This window comes from Cladophialophora carrionii (genome assembly GCF_000365165.1).
Source record: "Cladophialophora carrionii CBS 160.54 unplaced genomic scaffold supercont1.8, whole genome shotgun sequence".
In the NCBI taxonomy this organism is placed as follows: domain Eukaryota; kingdom Fungi; phylum Ascomycota; class Eurotiomycetes; order Chaetothyriales; family Herpotrichiellaceae; genus Cladophialophora; species Cladophialophora carrionii.
Window position 1 is genome coordinate 1,044,259 of NW_008481833.1, and position 13,183 is coordinate 1,057,441.

The 13,183-nt window shown below is 52.4% G+C and overlaps 2 protein-coding genes across 2 annotated transcripts; one reads left to right on the plus strand and one right to left on the minus strand.

The window, feature by feature from the left end:
- Window positions 1-4,465: 4,465 nt before the first annotated feature.
- On the minus strand, window positions 4,466-4,973 carry G647_09038 (uncharacterized protein; the record flags this gene model as incomplete). The annotated part of the gene is made up of 3 exons (XM_008733343.1): window positions 4,466-4,657; window positions 4,745-4,868; window positions 4,936-4,973. 3 exons carry the CDS (start codon window positions 4,971-4,973, stop codon window positions 4,466-4,468), a joined length of 354 nt encoding a protein of 117 aa, XP_008731565.1.
- A 455-nt stretch (window positions 4,974-5,428) lies between these two features.
- On the plus strand, window positions 5,429-12,853 carry G647_09039 (pre-mRNA-processing-splicing factor 8; the record flags this gene model as incomplete). The annotated part of the gene is made up of 5 exons (XM_008733344.1): window positions 5,429-10,037; window positions 10,102-10,200; window positions 10,292-11,022; window positions 11,111-11,161; window positions 11,252-12,853. 5 exons carry the CDS (start codon window positions 5,429-5,431, stop codon window positions 12,851-12,853), a joined length of 7,092 nt encoding a protein of 2,363 aa, XP_008731566.1.
- Window positions 12,854-13,183: the final 330 nt, after the last annotated feature.

Here is a 13,183-nt window from a genome sequence, read left to right on the forward strand (position 1 = left end):
GTGAGGCCGGACCTCGCCACTTGAGATCCGGGGTTGGAAATCATCACATTGGATACCACGTTATTATGACCCGTCTCCCGAGCGTCGGTGGTGAAAGCATGCACGAATAGGGTGCCTGGGCAGCCCAAGGAAGTGGGCAGAGACGAGCAGTGGACGGGACAGTGGCTTCTCTAGGCGGGCATTTTGGTGTCATGATATCAAAAGAGGGGTTCTCATAGCAAATGACCCTGGGTGAACGTGCATTCTGTTTGACTACAATGCGACTTGGAGTGACGTTAGTATATGGATGTACGATACCCCTGTAGCAAGAGAACCGCTATTCCGATCCAGCTTGCAGCTGCAAGATGTCAGAGTCTAACGCCTCATGCTGGTGCTCGCGGTGATACTTGTGGGCAGGCCATCAACGACCTGCCAGGTGCGGCCTCGCCTGGGTTGTTTGCCTTGGCCGAACGAGCTGGTCTAGACGCTTTGCCTCGCTGTGTCCTCTTGCTTCCCTCCGAACCTCCCACGGCCTGTCTCGATCTTGAAGATAACGATTTGATTGACTCGTTCATCGGAAAGCCAGCAGGCGCTGCTCAGCACGCTCCTTGCAAAAAAGCCCCTCTTTGCCCTTGGCTCGTTTGACAGTTCGTAATTGATCTCGCTACCGTTGATTTCCTCGCTTGGAAGCGTCCCTCCCTAGTACGGCCGGGTTGTGCGTTGGCAGGCTCGCCTCTACCTGAAAGCCGATCATCTCGGTTCCAGCTTCTTCACTATGGCACTGGGCTACAGCAGCGTGTTCCCGGGATGGCTTCTACCAACGGTGATGGGAGCCTCCACCAAGGTTGACAACCCAACTGCAGCTTGGAAATTATGTTGTCAACAACCCGGGGTTGGCGCACAAGACGTGTCAGGAATGTCGAGCAGATACAGGATCAGGCCCGACCGTCGACGATTTCTTCACACTACTGCACCCCCTCGTCGCGCGGACAACTTCTCCCGCTTCCCCGTTGATCGAAGGTTCTAAACATGCTGACGATGCACCGTTGGTGGCGTCACGGTACGGACCGATCTAGAACAACAACAGACAAGCATCGCTCAACGCAAAGGACGTGTAGGGGGGCCCTGAGGGATTCCTATCCAGCAATCCAACAGCCCCAACCTCGTGCTCAGCACGCACAGAATCTGCAAGACCACACCCCTCGACCGTTCCGATTTCCAAGCTCGATGTCAGAGGTATCCTCTGAACACGCAGGACCTGACGCGAACGTAGAAGCAGAGCTCAGACCGAATTCGGGTGTATTGCGCTTTCGTATCGCCGTCTGATGATGGGTCCGATCATCTCAAACAGTCGCAAAGAGCTCGACTCCACCAGTGGCGCATCACTCAGTCACTTCGTTGGTCTTGAGCTTGCCACGCTTCAGAATCGTCCCGCGTTGCGTTCAACAAGGTGAATCTCGGATCTGAGCTTCTGCCATGTTTCAGCGAGAGAACGGGATGGTGACAGATCGAGTCGAGAAAATGACGCACTCTCGACAACCCTGTTGTTTTCGGTCTGTAACCCAGAATCTTCCGCTGATTCTTCCGACATGCATCTGACATGGACCAGCTCCCTTGACACCCCTCAGTCTGTGCAGTTGACGGAGGCGGCTGAGCGCTCGATGCTGCAGACATGTTAGCTGAGATTGACTTGCAGAGGTACGACCAATTAGCTGACCAGCCACCCTCATATCGAAGTGAGACCTGGTCTCGGTCCATCTCATCTCTGCAGCATTGCACGGGCATCCCTAGGACCCGAATTTCTTCATTTCCCAAATGAGGCGTTGCTCAGAATAAAATGGAAAGCCCTAGATCAGCCCCTTGCAAGGGCACGAACACGACGTTCCTATGCGCCCTGGATCCTCCCAAGCCCGGCCGCTTTCGACGGTTAAAGCTGCCGAGCTGTCGGATCTGACTTACAAGCATATGCTTACGATGCTGAAGAGGGTGGACTATCATTTCAATCTCGATTGGCGAGGATGATACTCGATCGGATTTCTTAACTCCCGGGACGAGATAACTTGGCCTCGATCCTCGACTCTTCTATGCTCCACCATCTCGGTCGACCATAACGACAACTTCCTTGGTGTCATTTAAAATCGAATCTGACCATTCTGCCGACAGCGAGACGGCCGCTTTGCCGTCAACCCGTCATGCACATTCCCGAACATCCGTATACAAGTCGGTCAACCACAACGTGCTTGACATATGCCGCGTAACGTCTGACGCACAACCTGCCGCTGAACAAATCGAAGATCTGTGGCAGAATCAGCAGCTTGTTACTGCTCGGATTCACCTTGCGTCGTATCACTGGCATCAGACAACCTCGCACAGGCGATGCTCATCAGGACACTCCCACGCCAATTTCTTGGCTTGTCAGTCGTCGAGGCAAGTTTCAACATGAGCATTGTCTGGCCATTGACATCCCAGTCCATAGTCCCCACACTATTCGCTGGAGACGGCGGTTGAAGCCAAAGACAGCGCTCCCTTACCACTCTAGAAAGTTCGCGCCTGAGAGGGACGCGACGATTAACCATACTGCCTGACCTCCTGCTACTCACTTTGCTCATGAAGCATAAATGATCCTGGCACTTCCCTGAAGTGGTGAACGACAGGTGCGTCGGACGTCTCCATTTCGCCCGTTCCCTCGAACGGAGCATGATTTGGGTGCTCGTCCCTTAGACGGTCGAGCTTGAAATAACGAAGAGCTTACAGAGGGTAGGGTCGGCTTTACTGCCAAATCAACCGGATAACATCCGCTCTACTGACATCCGCTCTACTGGGCGTCTACTTCCTGTCGACATTGCTAGAGCATCTAAAACAGCAGTATGGGTTTCGAAGTTTCCCTTTCGGTGACTAGAGCAAGCATCATGAGCGAATAATCTCCTATCGTGCAGATACAGTGGTATCACCAGATGGGTCGCCCCCACAACAACCTCTAGCCTTCCAGTACCAGTACGATCTCTGCGGTCGCAAGAGCTGAGCACTGAACGGCTGTCCCGCGGCGGCACGTCCACTGTCTGTGTACACTTCAGGCCGTGCCTGGCATCGGAGGCTGGCTGCCGAACAGCCAACGGCACCTGGTTCAGAATTTCACGGTGCCCATCACGGAGTAACTCACATGCTAGGCAGGTGTTCTGACAGCTTGGTGGCACAAGGTTGGTTCCCGGCCAGTACTAAACCCCCGATGGGTTCTTCGAGGACTCACCAGCCTGGCGACCCGCAGATATGACAGATTTGACAGCGGCACTGTACCACAACCCCAGTCAAGGGCAGAAGGCTCGCGTTCCGGCATCACCTGCTGCCACGATTGTTGCCGGAGACACCTCTCAAATACCCCGTCCCTATGGTCCGAAGGCTGACTTCCCAACGGGCTGGCCGTGAGAAAGAGCACTCAGGTGTTTGTAGCCTGTGTGGAAAGCGATCTCAAGGAAAAGGTGAGTGGAGGCCAAGGAAGTTTTGCCTCAATCCCGCCCTGGTAAAGCGTCGTGAGCCGTTCCATGGTGCAACTACGAGCCTTAGCCAACAGAAACACCGCTGCAGGCGAGGACAATGCGCTTTTTGGTCGGTCGCGCTCGCCCAGCGCTCGACGTCTGTGGCGACTATGACAGCTCCAAGGGTGATGTTGTGCCACGATCCATCTTCTGTGGCCCGTCCATCGTCATGGCAGTACACGATGACCGAGGAGAGCCATCGCCCCCCCGGCATCGCCAGGATAGGACGACCTGTCAAACACGTGTCAATGATAATTCAGCTGCTTCTCGGGTGCCGAGTCTGTACTCCAGTCCCCTTGAGAGCCGAACACCCGAGTGACTGCCTGGACCATCCGCCGCCGCAAGTCAGGGGCAGAACCAGGTCGCCCGGTAAGAGGTAAAGGGTAGCAGGACCGACGCTCAAGACACAAGGTAAATGAAGTGGATGACGATGCCAGAGGAACAATCATGGTAAGACTAAGATCACTACACGGGGCGACACACGAGGATGGACGGCGAAGCTTGCACATCGGTTCATCTGTGTCACGACGAGCACATACTCGATTGACCAGGTTAGGATGAACGCAACCGCGACTGGGTCGCGGGAGAACACCAATATCACGATACCTGAAATAACACTGACAGATAGTACCTTGAAATCTGCTGAAATCTGCTCGGCCGAGACGGTCGATTTCTGTTTCATTCGTGATAACTTTGTTGGATGAACCAGCCAGATCGCCCTGGCATCACCTTCGACACATCGTACCTTTTTTCGCCGTGAGGAGTTTTGGGCATCTAGGAGAGTTCCATAGGCCAGCGCATTGAGGTTGATTCTCCAGCCGTCCCTCTCAGGAGTTGGAAAGCAATGCCCAATGCCTGCCCTTGCCATGCCTGACCATTGGTCGGGATACAGTCCTCGATTGCAAACCTCGTTGAATCACAAACAACCAGAACCTTTGCTGTCGATCGACCGATCATTTCTTTCCTCTCTTCTTATCCTCAGTCTCCTTGAGCACCTTCTTCACAATCTTCTGCTCCTCAATCAAGAAAGCACGGACGATCCGGTCCCGCACGCAGTTGCCGCATCTTGAACCACCGTATGCGCGTTGCACGGTCTTCTGGGGCCTGCTGGTCGTGGCGTATGCTCTCGGTCGGAGGGCGGGAATCTGTGGCATCATCGTCAGGAATAGTCCAGCCAGCCGGGCACAGCATCTGTGTCGGGAAATTGTTCTTTTCCATAGAATGCGACTTACACCTGGGAGTTTCACACCGCAATCGCCGCATTTGGGGGCTGTGCCTCGCTTCTTGATATGTAGGAGTCTGAGTTTGCCGCCGGGAGTCTTGATCACCCGGACATTGTTGGAGCTGGTGTTGTAACTGTGTAGTGCGGGTTCTCGTTAGCCATCCTCGACCGGTGTCCAACTTGGGGCATGGGCAAACATACGGGTTTCGGCGACGGTATTGGAGTCTGACGCCTGCCATTGCGACGGTGTTGATCTAGCAATGGAAGGATAGAGGGAGCGATATTATTGTCGTTGTCGAGACTTTGAAGTCGCTCGTGAAAATTGCCGCGATCGTGGCTCCGATCGCAGTTGTGTGCCAAGAGTTTGTGACTATTCCAAATATGGATTAGCTTGAGTTGACCCGCTTTGGCGGGCAACTTGATCCTGCATCGATGAAAAGTTACAACCAAGGCATCAACCGCGCCGACTGTCAACCTCGCCGCAACGCCTTCTCCTTCCCACCAGGAATATCGCGAGGTGGAAGAGCAGTTGACGCGCTGCAATTGACATAGCTTGCTCTCTTGGCCGAAGCAGAGGGCAAGCCGCGCCTCATAAATGGTAAGCGACCTGCAATCCAATCACGACCTCGAGCAAGAACATCGAGTTCATCCTCTCTATTAAAGCAGTGACTGCCAACCTCCTCCACGCGAAATCATGGCCTCGGTTCCGCCTCCGCCTCCCCCAGGATGGGGCGCTGGTGCACCTCCTCCCCCTCCCGGTATGGCCCCTCCTCCTGGCATGGCACCTCCGCCGCCGGGCTATCGGCCACCAGTCGATCCTCGGGTCGCCAAGTTCGCGCAGAAGAAGAAAGAGTGGCTTCGGACACAGCGCAATCGATATGGCGAAAAACGCAAGGGTGGCTTCGTCGAGACGCAAAAGGCAGACATGCCCCCGGAGCATCTGCGCAAAATCGTCCGGGATATTGGGGACGTCAGCCAGAAGAAGTTCAGCAGCGACAAGAGAAGTTACCTGGGCGCGTTGAAGTACATGCCGCATGCCGTCTTCAAGTTGCTGGAGAATATGCCGATGCCGTGGGAGAGCGCCCGAGAGGTGAAAGTGCTGTACCATGTTAACGGATGCCTCACGCTCGTCAACGAGACGCCGCGGGTTATCGAGCCCGTCTTCCATGCGCAGTGGGCGACTATGTGGGTGTCTATGAGGCGGGAGAAGAGCGACAGACGACATTTCAAGCGCATGCGGTTCCCTCCTTTCGACGACGAAGAGCCACCCCTGTCCTGGTCGGAGAACATCGAAGACGTGGAACCTCTGGAACCGATACAGATGGAACTGGACGAGAACGAGGATGGCCCCATCTACGAGTGGTTTTACGATCACCGACCTCTGCTGGACACACCACACGTCAACGGGCCAAGTTACAAGACGTGGAATTTATCGTTGCCGCAAATGGCGACGCTGTACAGATTGTCGCATCAGTTGCTGAGCGATGTGGTGGACAAGAACTACTTCCACATGTTCGATCGCGAGAGTTTCTTCACCGCAAAAGCCCTCAATGTCGCCATTCCGGGCGGGCCTCGCTTCGAACCGCTGTACAAGGACATCGACCCTAATGACGAAGACTTTGGCGAGTTCAACGCCATCGACAGAATCATCTTCCGTGCTCCTATTCGGACCGAGTACCGAGTTGCGTTCCCCTATCTGTACAATTCCCTGCCGCGCAGCGTCAAGCTTTCGTGGTATTCGCACCCTCAGATTGTGTCCGTCAGGGCAGAGGATCCGAACTTGCCGGCCTTTTATTTTGATCCTGCCATCAATCCCATTTCATCACGCTCAGTCGCGCCAAAGAACATCACAGTCAGCCATGAAGACGAGATTTTTGGCGCCGGCAATAATGAGGACGACGAATTTGAGCTTCCAGGGAACGTCGAACCATTCATGGCCGATGAGGAGCTGTACACAAGTGAGACCGCTTCCGCTATTGCTCTCTGGTGGGCTCCCTTCCCCTTCGACCGGAGATCCGGAAAAATGGTTCGGGCCCAAGATGTGCCACTCGTCAAGCAGTGGTATCTTGAGCACTGCCCTCCTGGCCAGCCTGTCAAGGTTCGCGTCTCATATCAAAAGTTGTTGAAGAGCTATGTTTTGAATGAACTACATCGCAAGAAACCTAAGGCGCATAACAAGCAAGATCTCCTTAAGACATTGAAATCCACCAAATTCTTCCAGCAGACCACCATCGACTGGGTTGAAGCCGGCCTACAGGTCTGCCGGCAAGGCTTCAACATGTTGAATCTCCTCATCCATCGCAAGAACTTGACCTATCTACATCTCGACTACAACTTCAATCTCAAACCAGTCAAGACTTTGACCACAAAGGAACGCAAGAAGTCAAGATTCGGCAACGCTTTCCACTTGATGCGTGAGATCTTGAGGTTGACAAAGCTCATTGTCGACGCCCAAGTTCAGTATAGACTTGGCAACATCGATGCCTTCCAGCTGGCTGATGGTATTCTGTATGCTTTCAACCATGTTGGCCAGCTTACGGGTATGTACCGCTACAAGTACAAGCTCATGCATCAGATCCGCTCTTGCAAAGACCTGAAACACTTGATCTACTACCGGTTCAATTCTGGTCCTGTGGGTAAAGGGCCTGGTTGTGGCTTTTGGGCACCAGCCTGGAGAGTCTGGCTTTTCTTCATGCGAGGAATCATTCCCCTGCTGGAGAGATGGCTTGGCAACCTGCTCTCTAGACAGTTCGAAGGCCGGCACAGCAAGGGCGTTGCGAAGACCGTCACCAAACAGCGAGTTGAATCGCATTTCGACCTCGAGCTTCGTGCCTCTGTCATGGCGGATTTGATGGACATGATGCCCGAAGGTATCAGACAGAACAAGGTCAACACTGTACTCCAACATCTCTCTGAAGCTTGGCGATGCTGGAAGAGCAATATCCCATGGAAAGTGCCTGGTCTACCTGCGCCGATCGAGAACATCATCTTGCGGTATGTCAAGAGCAAGGCCGATTGGTGGATCTCCGTTGCTCATTACAACCGAGAGCGGATCAGGCGGGGTGCGACTGTCGACAAGACCGTGGCAAAGAAGAATCTTGGCCGATTGACAAGATTGTGGTTGAAGGCTGAACAAGAAAGACAGCACAATTACATGAAAGACGGTCCATACGTGTCTTCTGAAGAAGCTGTTGCCATTTACACAACCACCGTTCACTGGCTCGAATCCCGGAAATTCTCCCCTATTCCTTTCCCCAGCGTCTCGTACAAGCATGATACGAAGATTCTTATCTTGGCTCTGGAGCGACTCAGGGAGGCTTATTCTGTCAAGGGAAGATTAAACCAGAGTCAGCGAGAAGAGCTTGCCTTGATTGAACAAGCCTATGATTCTCCAGGAACAACGCTCGCCAGAATCAAGCGCTTCTTGCTCACTCAAAGAGCGTTCAAAGAGGTCGGCATTGACATGAATGATAACTACAACTCCATCAATCCAGTCTACGACATTGAGCCCATCGAGAAGATCACAGATGCGTACCTTGATCAATATCTCTGGTATCAAGCGGATACGCGACACCTTTTCCCGTCTTGGGTCAAGCCTTCAGACTCAGAAGTTCCTCCTCTTCTGGTTTACAAATGGGCACAAGGTATCAACAACTTGACCAATGTGTGGGAGACGGCTGATGGAGAGTGCAATGTGATGCTCGAAACTCAGCTGTCCAAAGTCTATGAGAAGATCGATTTGACTTTGCTCAACCGACTGCTTCGACTCATCATGGACCACAATCTGGCGGATTACATCACTTCCAAGAACAATGTTCAGCTCAATTACAAGGACATGAACCACACGAACAGCTATGGTATGATCAGGGGTTTACAATTCTCTGGCTTTGTCTTCCAATACTACGGCCTGGTTATCGACTTGCTTCTACTTGGCTTGCAGCGAGCTTCTGAGCTTGCTGGACCGCCTCAGAGCCCGAATGACTTCTTGCAATTTCGTGATCGAGAGACTGAGACCAGACACCCCATTCGACTGTACACCAGATACATCGACAAAATTTGGGTCTTCTTCAGGTTCAGTGCGGAAGAGTCGAAGGATCTCATCCAGCGCTTCTTAACCGAGCAGCCGGATCCCAATTTCGAAAACGTGATTGGATACAGGAACAAAAAGTGCTGGCCTCGAGATTCCAGGATGAGGCTGATGAGACACGACGTCAATCTCGGTCGTGCCGTGTTCTGGGACCTGAAGAACAGACTGCCTCGTTCCATCACCACGATTGAATGGGACGATACCTTTGCGAGTGTCTATTCGCGTGACAATCCAAATCTGCTGTTCTCCATGTGCGGTTTCGAAGTCAGGATCTTGCCGAAATTGCGTAACCAGAACGACGAGTACCCGGTCAAGGACAGCGTCTGGGCTCTTGCAAACAATGAGACCAAGGAAAGGACCGCCTTCGCATTCTTGCAAGTGACCGAGGAAGACATTCAAAAGTTCAACAATCGCATCAGACAGATTCTTATGTCGTCTGGAAGTACTACTTTCACGAAGATTGCAAACAAGTGGAACACTACCTTGATCGCTCTTTTCACATACTACAGAGAAGCTGCTGTTTCCACCGTCAACCTGTTGGACACGATTGTCAAGTGTGAGACGAAGATCCAGACTCGAGTCAAAATTGGCCTGAACTCGAAGATGCCTTCCCGCTTCCCGCCTGCTGTATTCTATACACCAAAGGAACTGGGCGGCTTAGGCATGATCTCCGGTTCTCACATCCTGATTCCGACAAGCGACAAGCGATGGTTCAAGCAGACCGATACCGGCGTCACGCATTATCGATCGGGTATGTCTCATGATGAGGAGACCTTGATCCCCAATATCTTCCGGTACATCATTCCCTGGGAAGCCGAGTTCATCGACTCACAGCGAGTATGGACGGAGTACTCCCAGAAGCGAATGGAAGCAAATCAGCAAAACCGCCGTCTGACGCTCGAAGATCTCGAGGATAGCTGGGACAGAGGTCTGCCCCGAATTAACACGCTCTTCCAGAAAGACAGAAGCACCTTGTCCTTCGACAAGGGGTTTCGTGCTCGCACCGAGTTCAAACAATATCAGCTGATGAAGAGCAACCCCTTCTGGTGGACGAGTCAGCGGCATGATGGGAAATTGTGGAACTTGAATGCGTATAGGACGGATGTCATCCAGGCGCTGGGCGGCGTCGAGACCATCCTGGAGCATACCTTGTTCAAAGCTACGGCGTTCCCTTCATGGGAAGGTCTCTTCTGGGAGCGCGCCAGTGGCTTCGAAGGTAAGATATCATTGCTTCAAAGGTACCCAGCATCTGTGGAATGACAAGCTAACCATCTGCTCAGAATCGATGAAGTTCAAGAAGCTTACCAACGCGCAGCGCTCTGGTCTCAATCAGATTCCGAATCGACGGTTCACTCTGTGGTGGTCGCCAACAATCAACCGTAAGTACTGTCCTTCCCTCAACATTGTCTCGGTTTGAAGTCGACGGTTGCCTATCAATCTCGATGGACAAGTGCTAATGGACACCCGCAGGTGCAAATGTCTACGTTGGTTTCCAGGTCCAGCTCGATTTGACTGGTATTTTCTTGCATGGCAAGATTCCAACCTTGAAGATTTCTTTGATCCAGATTTTCAGAGCCCATTTGTGGCAGAAAATTCACGAGAGCGTCGTCATGGATCTGTGCCAGGTCTTCGATCAAGAACTCGAACAGCTGGGTATAGAGACTGTCCAAAAAGAGACCATTCATCCCCGGAAGTCATACAAGATGAACAGCTCTTGCGCGGATATCCTGCTGTTTGCCAGTCATAAGTGGAACGTCACACGACCATCTCTGCTGTTCGACACCAAGGATCAGATTGAAGCAAACACCACGAACAAGTTCTGGGTCGACGTCCAGCTGCGCTACGGTGACTACGACTCCCACGACATCGAACGATACGTCCGAGCCAAGTACCTCGATTACACGACCGACAGCATGAGTATTTATCCCTCGGCGACGGGGTTGATGATCGGCATTGATTTGGCATACAACCTCTATTCCGCCTATGGGCAATACTTCCCTGGTCTGAAGGCTCTGATACAGCAGGCCATGGCAAAGATCATGAAGGCCAACCCTGCTCTCTATGTGCTGCGCGAACGCATCAGGAAAGGTCTTCAGCTCTATGCTTCTGAGAGTACACAAGAGTTCCTGAATTCTCAGAACTATTCGGAGTTGTTCAGCAACCAGACCCAGTTGTTTATTGACGATACCAATGTATACAGGGTGAGTCGAACAGTCTCTTGGTTGATGCACTTCCAGGCTGCTCTCCCAGAGCTCTAGTCCACCAATATGCGTACTAACATGTCTGTAGGTGACTATCCACAAGACTTTCGAGGGGAATCTGACAACGAAACCGATCAACGTAAGTCGCCCCTTCCGCTGAGAGAGTGTTTAGTTGTCAAGGATGTGGTTTTTATGAAGCGCTAGTATTCAAGCTAACAAATCCTCGCAGGGTGCAATTTTTATATTTAACCCGAAAACTGGCCAGCTGTTCTTGAAGATCATTCACACCAGCGTCTGGGCTGGTCAAAAGCGTCTTGGACAGCTGGCCAAGTGGAAGACTGCCGAGGAAGTAGCAGCGCTCATCAGATCCCTGCCGGTCGAAGAACAGCCCAAGCAGCTGATTGTGACACGGAAAGGTCTCCTCGATCCGCTGGAGGTTCACCTGCTGGATTTCCCCAACATTTCCATCCGCGCTTCCGAACTCCAGTTGCCCTTCCAGGCTGCAATGAAGGTCGAGAAGTTGGCCGACATGATCCTACAAGCCAAGGAGCCACAGATGGTGCTCTTCAACTTATATGACGAGTGGCTGAAAACGATTTCCTCGTACACGGCCTTCTCAAGGTTGATCCTGATCCTGCGCGCACTGCACGTCAACACGGATAAAACGAAGCTGCTTCTGCGACCTGACAAGACCGTCATTACTCAGGCACATCATATCTGGCCCACGCTGTCGGATGAAGACTGGATCAAGGTAGAAGTTCAGCTGAGAGATCTGATCCTCAACGACTACGGCAAGAAGAACAATGTCAATGTCCAGTCTCTGACCAGCAGCGAAGTGCGTGATATCATCTTAGGTATGGAGATTTCGGCGCCATCCATGCAACGACAACAAGCTGCCGAGATCGAGAAGCAGCAATTGGAACAGCAACAGTTGACTGCTGTGACCACCAAGACGCAGAACGTCCGAGGTGAAGAGATCATTGTTACCACCACGTCTCAATACGAGCAGCAATCCTTTGCGTCGAAGACCGAATGGCGAACTCGAGCCATTGCCACCTCGAATCTCCGAACTCGTGCGAACAACATTTACATTTCCGGTGACGATGTTCAGGAGGCCGAGGAATCGTTCACTTACATCCTGCCCAAAAACATCCTCAAGAAATTCATCACCATCGCCGATTTACGTGTTCAAGTGGCTGGGTACCTCTACGGCTCGTCTCCGCCGGACAACGACCAAGTCAAAGAGATTCGCACAATCGTGCTGGTGCCTCAAGTCGGCTCTACACGTGAAGTACAACTACCACAGCAACTTCCTCAGCACGAATATCTGAAGAACATGGAACCTTTGGGCATAATCCACACGGCGTCAGGAAATGAGACATCTTACATGCCGGCCTCTGATGTGACCATGCACTCTCGTCTGATGGCTCAGCATTCGACATGGGACAAAAAGACAATCACCTTGACCGTCAACTTCACACCCGGCTCCGTGTCCCTCAGTTCGTGGTCTCTCACTCCACAGGGTTACACCTGGGGCGCCCAAAACAAGGACACTCAATCCGACAATCCCTCTGGATTCTCTACTTCATTTGGCGTCAAAACACAACTGCTGCTCTCGGACAAGATCCGCGGCTACTTCCTGGTACCCGAGACGGACGTGTGGAATTATAGTTTTATGGGCGCACAGTTCTCGACTGTAGAGAAGAGACCTGTCTATGTGAAGATCGACACGCCGAAGAGGTTCTATGATGATTTGCATCGGCCGGTTCACTTTAGCAGTTTTAATGAGCTGGAGGATATCTGGGCGGACCGGGAAGATGCTTTTGCTTAGTTTGTCGCTGGCGGTATCGCGGGGAGGAGGAAAAATTGGTGTTTGTCAAACGGCACTTGGTGCAAAACGTGGCAAGCAAAGTAACAGAGTAAGCATGATGGGTTGGTCGGAGCGGGTATTTGTGATGACCAGTATGCCTCCTCGGTGGTCGTCAGGTTTGTACCATTGTAACACCATCGTGGGAACCAAAAAGAGCTTCAAGAGCTTCTACATACGAGGCGCGTCACTCCATCTTTCACTCGTAAAGCAGAACTCGATGAGGAGGTGGGACGATAGCGAGCGACAAGAGTACAATGAAAACAGATTTCAGAACTTGGAGGCTCCGCCTTA